The following is a 7,136-nucleotide window of genomic DNA, read 5'->3' as shown; positions in this document are numbered from 1 at the left end:
GATCGGGACCCAATCCAATGCACAAGATCTGATCTTGACCTGATTATGTATTGCACGTTTATATAAGGTACTGTGTACGGTAGCTTTCCCAACCCGAATCAGACTCGTACTCCGATCCCTTTCTCTTTTAATTAGAGTCGAATCGGGACTCTGGTATTACGAACTAATTTGGATTTTGCACGACACAAACGTGTACATGGGCCGAAAGGTCCAGTCATGCCTGGGCTGTTCCGATACGTGGGCTATCTCGGCCTACCGTGGATCTAATGGCAGAGCACGGGCCGTCACTCCGTCAGCCCATCACCCCTGGACCTTTCCGAAACTAAATTAAAAAACCGTCTAAAAACCCCTCGTCGCCGCCGGCCGCCGCCGCCGCGCCGCCGCCGACGTCGTGGCTAGGGTTTCGCCCCCTGCAGCGATGGCCGCCGCCGTGGCTCGCAGGCTGTTCTCGCCATCCACCGCCTTCCGCTCCTTCCTGTTCAACAATCAATTCTCATCCTTCCTGCGCCGCCGCTCCTCCCCGGCGCTGCAGGGCCTGCTGCGCCCGGCAGACGCCTCCTCCTCCCTCCTCCTTGGAGATCCCGCGCGGGTCATGGTGCGGCGTACCAGAGGCTACGGCTAGTCCCCTGCGCACTCCGGTGGCAACGGGCTCCCACGACGATGGCGCCGCTCTTCACGGGCTGCAACTACGAGCACCGGCTCATCGTGTTGGACAAGCCAGGCGGAGAGAGCGCCAACAAGGATCAGTTGATCGATTGCTACTCGCCAACGTCCTTGGAAGGTGCCCACCCACTACTTCTTCCTTCTAATCATCCACCATTTCTGAGAAATTGCGTATTTTCTCCCTTTTTTTTTTCCTCACGGCGTTGCTGTATATACTATTTGCTAGTGTCTAGTGCCCCCAGTATGCTTGTTGTCAGTTAAAATCTACTCCCTTGCCTTGTTTATGCGAGCTTAAAGATTGATTTAGCAATCAGTCCAAATTTGTGTCAAGGCAATTACTGCTCATGTAAGCCCTGTGATTTAAAATGGTTAAGCCTTTGGATTTGTAACAGCAAGGAAGAGGCCAAGAAGAAGATTTACAATGTTTCCTATGAGCGCTAATTTTTGTTTTGATGCGAGATTGATGAAGAGACAACCAGCAAGCTTGAAGGTCACCATGCCTTCTAAATTTAGAGCTCACATAATATTGTGCTTTCTCAATTTGGTGAACAGGAGCCTTCTCAATGCACCTACTTGATTTTGTTGCATTGCAGTGCTTCCTGGTATTCTGTTTGTGCTCCTGGATTCTTATGTTGATCCTGAATACAAGGACTATGGAGGTAATTTCCTGGTGACTTTTGCTCGATGGGTTTCCATATGCTAAGTTAAACCCAGAAATAGCTTGTTGGATGGACCTTTTGTACCAAAGGAATTAAACATTAGGCTATCTCTGGGTATTGGTGTGATGTTTTGTGGGGGTTATGGTTCTTAGAAACGATCAACATTGCAGATCTTGAGAGTGTGCTACATATAAAAAAAGCGTGCAGTAGTGCTGTATGTGTTTTTCTTTTGGCGTTTGATTTGCTTGCTAAGGTACTGCTAACTAGAATTCTCTTATTGGTCCTGCACCTCACCTAGCACTGGCACTGATTATGTCTGGTATACCTTAGTTATTGGATGAAATATCTGTAGATGGTATATCTTAACACTTGGCTGAAACATTTAGGAGAGTAGGAATATGTTCTCTTGATCTATTCAGTGAATTGCTGCATATGTGGCTGAAAGAAGCTACAAACCTGTGGAGATGAAACATTGCAGGATTATTAATGTTTTTTCCTTAGATGTCAGACTATATTGTAGGAGATGCTGCAGTATGAACCGATCCTAGGTGAACATTTCTGACTTCTTGTATTTTGGTGGTCTAGTATGTTTATTCAAGCATCAGTGCCGATTAGAAAATGTGTTGCTTTTAAAGCTAATGGACTAATGATCAACGTCTGTCTGGCGGCTCCACCGCAGATATATCTTTTAGCAAATGCGTGGGTACTTAGGTGTTTCTATTTTGGCAAATATATTTTAGATGGAATTCCGTCTATGTTGTTTGAACATAGCTTTTCCCAAGCCCGGGTAAAGGAGGGTCATGATAAGCTTTTGCGAGCCAACATAAAAACCCAGCCACACTTATGACGTGCAACCCAAAACCTTTTGTTGTATCTTCGATTTTAGTGCTAGGGTCTGCTATACTTCGATTTCTCTTCATGGTGCAGCATTCTCTTCCTGGTCCTGCTGAACCTTAGTGAAATGGTGTGTATAAGTGCATGGGAAAAATTCTTTCATGAAATGTGCTAGCTTATGGTGAGTTTGTTACAGGCAGTGATTATATAACTGGTGTTCCTTCCTTAGTTGAATGTGACACCTATAGGCAGTATATATGTTATCTTTAATGAATTACTACATATGCGACTGAAATGAGTGAGATATCTGTGTAAATGAGACAACTGGACACAGGAGTACTAGAACTTCTCTGTTAGATATGGGATTATTTTCCAGGGGTTGATACAGTATGACTTGGTCCAGCCTCCTTGGTTTCCATTGTTGCACATTAGTGGTTTAGTATGTCTACTGAAGCATTGGTGCCTATTAGGCAGTGTGTAGTTTTTTGATGCTAGACAACATTTTTTTTGGAGCCATGTATCTAGCAGCTGCACCTGATCCTGTCTTCTGTGCACACCTCTTATATCTATGCGCGTATTGGTGAGTTTCTCTGGAGCAGTTATAATCTATATATTCTTCTAAGTCACGATTTCTCTAATTTGTAAACATTGTGCCCTGCTGATCAAGGCGCATTGATGAAACAGTTCAAGATGGGGTATTGACTGAGCCGAGCCGAGCCGAGCCAAGCCTCGCACTCGCACCAGCGCAGCCGGCTCTCGGCTGGGAATCTGATTGGGTATTGACCGAGCCGAGCCGAGCCGAGCCTCGCACTCGCACCAGCGCAGCCGGCTCTCGGCTGGGAATCTGGGATCCTCCCTATTCATCCGTCCCGCCCGCCGCTGCCCGCTTGCCCCTTCCTTTCAGCTGCACCTCCGTCCCTCCCTCTCAGGAGATTGTCTCGCCGTCTCCGCTCCTCTCCGCTCTCGCCCCCGACCTATCCCTCCCGGCTTCCCGGGCCAACGAAGGCTAGGAATTCGGAGCAGCTCGAAGAAGCTTAGAAGCATGGAGCGGGAGCGCAGCAAGCTCGAGAGGTGCGCCCCTGTCCCCTCTGGCCCTTCCCTGGTTTTCGATGTTTTTCACCTTGTAGCTGATTTGGGCGCGATTTCTTGGTTTGGGGGTCTTCTTTCTTGCGCGATTTCTTCGCTGCACGAGTGCGCGGGTTCTTGCGCGGTTTCTTTGGTTCGTGGGCTTCTAGCGTGATTTCTTTGCTGCGCGAGTGCGCGCGGCCTCCTGATTTCTTTGCTGCGCGAGTGTGCGCGGCCTCCGGAACTAGTTCTTTCGCGATTTCTTTGCAATGCGGCTGTTCTTTCACTATTTCTTTGCTGCGCTAGTGCACGTGGCCTCCTGGGACTAGTTCTTGCCCCGTTTCCTTGGTTCGCGGCAGTTCTTGTGCGATTTCTGTGATGCGGGGGGCGTGGCGATAGATCAGTTTGTGCTTGATTTTGTGGTGCGCAAGGTTGCCCTACTTTTTCTTGCGCAATTTCTTGGTGCGTCGGGCGTTCTAGTAGATGATTGAAGGGTAGACGTCCCCAGTAATGTGTGTGCATAACGAAAATCGCCAGCTGGAGCTCCATCTGAACTGCTCCCGATCACAAAGGGCTATGATTGATCGACAAACTAGATGTTTAGCAACAGTAGAAATTTATCATCCTTTGCATTTTCTTCCTAACCTTTATACTATGTAGGCTGTGTACGTCTGTATGATATGTTTCCGTTTGCTTCAGAAAGCAAGCAAGATATGTAGGGCAGGATAGTGTGTTTGGTCTCCCAACAACCAGAGGGAGGCCAAACTATGGACTAAGGGGTGTGTGTGATTTGTGAACAGGAAGCATCATTGATGTGAGTCTAGACAGGGTGAAAATGTTTCTGGTTTGTGTCCCACGGAATGAAACACTTCACGGATTTTATGGCCCAAGAAACACTGAGCTAGTTACACAAATTAAAACTTGTTCTGGTGTTCCCTGCACTCTGCTCCATGCACTGCGCATGCTGTCTCTGAGTTACTTAAAATTTTTTCTGTGCTTAATTCCTATACTATATCATCTATGAAACTGTTCTTGATATCTTTGAAATTGTCTATGCAGAGGCATGTGTCAGTGGGCCGATATGCCAACAGAGCTTCTGATGAACATCTTCAGTCGCATCCCTTGTCGGTCGGCCGTTTCCCAAGTGTGTGTTCGCTGGCAGTTTGCAGTTCTTTCACTTCCCAGGCCGCTGATCCTACGCCCAGTACCTGACTGCCTCCCACCTGACCCTCTTCCTTTCCCCCCAGTTGCTGTGCGGTTGTTAGTTCCTACCTTTACTAGACCCAGGGGCACTGTGGTTTCTTGAAGCATAAATGAGGCAGGTGGACCCTTCTTCAGGTACCTCACCATGCCTATCCCAGCTATTTGCTCAGATATGCGGTTGTTTGGTGGTAGTGCTGGTCTTCCTCTATTTGTAGATGATTGCTACAGTCGCCTAGTGATCCGGCGGCTCACCAGCCCACAGCAGCCTGGGCAAATAGACAGGGAAACAGCAATGTCGTTGGATCTCCCTGATGGGGTTGATGGTGAAGAGGTTTATATTGGTGGGCTTGCTGTTTCAAGGAGCAGCAGCGATGCGCGCTGCCTCCCTCTTGGGATATCGGCGATTGTTGTGGCTACCAGGTCTTACATTTTTGGGACCAGAACTGCTGGGTACCGTCAGATGTGGTCGGTACTTCCTGTGAAAGAGCCTGCTGAGGGGCGCAGCTTTGAGAGGCAAGGTCTTCGTACCTTTGTGAGCATGCTTTTTGATGGTGAAGAGTCAGCTTATCTGCTAGACGCCTCACGGAGGTTGTGCTTCACGAACTGGGATGCAGATGGAAGGCTGCAGATGCATGAGCTCCCAATTCAGGGGGGGAAGAATGCACTTCTAGATGATGGTGTTGAGGAGCTTAAGATGGTATGGTTACTGCAGCTTCCCCTTGGGGATCACCGGGGCACCAATTTGGTTTGCCTTGCATACCGTTGGTTTCACGGATTTCACTTTGGGCGATTTGTAGCATTTGACCTCACGGAGGGGGAAGCAACACGCCTGTGGGTCTTTCGTCCCAACATACTGGGGGAGCTCTGTGTGCTGGTGGGCTGGGGTCCTGGTGCCGTGGCAGTTGTTTACAACAGACCAGGGGTGGTTGGTCTTAAGAAGGGGAGGATCTACAGTTCTCTGGATGGCCTGAGATCCTATGTCCTAGGATGGAACTACAGTGACATGCGTACTGTACCTTCATATTGGCCTGTCTCACTATGGATCAATCCTGGTCAGTCTAATCATCACCTTTATGTGTGCCACACCACTTGATAGTGTGATGATGACTTGCTACTGACTGACCATATTACTTGTGTTTGTGCTTCATTTTGCAGAGTTTCCCAATCCTCTCTCTCTGGAGGATACTTTTGTGAAGGTCATTATGGAGGACTTTGCTGATGCAGATGCTGAGAATAAGGCACCTGATGATGCAGATGCGATCGACCAGGTGGAGGAGCTTTCAGCGTCAGCTCCAATGCTTGCAGGAGTGGGTTCCCAGAATGATGCTGCTACTACAGGGCCTGAGAGAGTGACGATGGTCCCAACTGCTGCTCCAGCTCCACTGTTGGACAGACTTCTTAGGAGAACTCTGCTCCAACTGAACTCTGGCTTTGACTGACTGGGAGGAGGATGGGTTGAACACCGCCGCCACAGTCATCATCAAGCTCAGCCTCCTGTTTCAGTCATTTGGTTGGCTCAATCAGTTCCTATCCTGTAATCCTACGTGTACATTGGAGAGTAGGTGTCATCGCGAGATTGAAACGGTTTAGGTGGATGTGTGTGCGCGCTACTCTGTTCAGTACATCATAAGGAGATATGCCTACTCTACTCATGCTGCGTTATATCATAGCCGCATGTTGTATAATCACAAGGAGGCGTGCTTGAGTCTGACGATGGCAAATTGAGTGAAACATGGCGGAGATCCGAGGTTTTTGATTTCTGATCGAAGCAACAGATTAAGGGAATCCTTTGCCTTTAGGCGCTTAGCCTTTTTCCCTCTGTTCTCGTTTATTTGTCGCTGGATTTCAATTCAGAACGCGTCAAAATATTTGACGCCTGCAGCAGAAGACAAACGTCTCGTGCTACGACGAGATAGAGGAATGCTTCGATTCAGGGATGCGGCCGGTTCTCTTGCTGGGGATGCGGCCATGCGGGGCAGTCAACCTGTCCGACTGGAATCGCAAGTCACACTAGAAGCTTGTTCTCCAACTCGCCGGGTAGGTGTTGGTAAGAATGCATCACCCACCAAGTCTCCCCGGCCAAGATGTTCTCCCTCCAATTAATGCCTTCTTATGCTTGATCTTGTTCTCTATTTGCAGAGGGCACAACAGGAGCGAATAAACTTGCTGAGCTGAGATGACCTTGTTGGACTGGACGAAAAGTTGAGCTGTGACCTCCTCCTTTGTGTCGTTCAAAGTTGTTACTGGTGATCCGTGGATGATTTGTTTGTGTCAAGCATGATCACTGCAATCCTTTGGGCACTGATGCAGGAATCTCGTGCCATTTCAGGCAGGGCGCAGTGGCATCTGGATTGGTACCTGCTGCCTAAAATTTGCGTGGAGTGAAGAGAGGCCCTGTGTTCACTGCTGCTGCTATGAGCCCTCGGTCTCAGAACTTTGTGCCCGGCATCGATCTGTTCATCCTGCAAGTGCCACTCTACCTTGGAAAGTCGTATTGTTGCTCGTCTGCTCCCTAACTTCAGACACATTTGCATTTGGAGCATAGCCTGGTCAGTAGTCCACAAGTGACCGTCAGGGGCATATGCAGATCTGCTTGTATTTACGCTGAGGCGATAACTATTTTTTTTCATTTTTCTTAAATGGAGGTATACATCTTCACAATTTTATGGACACATGACACCGTATCATGTTAGCTAATCGTGATATTCACTG

General features: G+C 48.5%; 1 protein-coding gene across 8 annotated transcripts; it reads left to right on the top strand.

Annotated features, from left to right (window-relative positions):
- The first annotated feature begins 308 nt into the window (after nucleotides 1–308).
- On the top strand, nucleotides 309–6,132 carry LOC112897545. Of its 8 annotated transcripts, XM_025965859.1 has the most exons (6): nucleotides 309–781; nucleotides 1,056–1,153; nucleotides 1,257–1,322; nucleotides 2,841–3,227; nucleotides 4,281–5,476; nucleotides 5,580–6,132. In XM_025965859.1, exons 5-6 carry the CDS (start codon nucleotides 4,570–4,572, stop codon nucleotides 5,861–5,863), a joined length of 1,191 nt encoding a protein of 396 aa, XP_025821644.1. In that variant the 5' UTR covers nucleotides 309–781; nucleotides 1,056–1,153; nucleotides 1,257–1,322; nucleotides 2,841–3,227; nucleotides 4,281–4,569; the 3' UTR covers nucleotides 5,864–6,132. The 8 variants fall into 8 exon arrangements, with proteins under 8 accessions (XP_025821644.1, XP_025821643.1, XP_025821645.1 ...); XM_025965858.1 differs by lacking the exon at nucleotides 1,056–1,153; XM_025965860.1 differs by lacking the exon at nucleotides 1,056–1,153 and having other exon boundaries at nucleotides 1,216–1,322.
- The last annotated feature ends 1,004 nt before the right edge of the window (nucleotides 6,133–7,136 follow it).

This window comes from Panicum hallii, chromosome 6 (assembly GCF_002211085.1).
Source record: "Panicum hallii strain FIL2 chromosome 6, PHallii_v3.1, whole genome shotgun sequence".
NCBI lineage: Eukaryota > Viridiplantae > Streptophyta > Magnoliopsida > Poales > Poaceae > Panicum > Panicum hallii.
Note: the sequence above shows the minus strand (reverse complement) of the source record. Positions and strands in the feature narration are given on the sequence as shown.

What these genes read in the sequence shown, in the direction of transcription:
- LOC112897545 (XM_025965864.1), top strand. Translation starts at nt 4,570, where the DNA reads ATGCCTATCCCAGCTATTTGCTCAGATATGCGGTTGTTTGGTGGTAGT. An exon ending in CTCACTATGGATCAATCCTG is followed by an intron (nt 5,477 to 5,579) that starts GTCAGTCTAATC and finishes TTCATTTTGCAG; the next exon opens with AGTTTCCCAATCCTCTCTCT.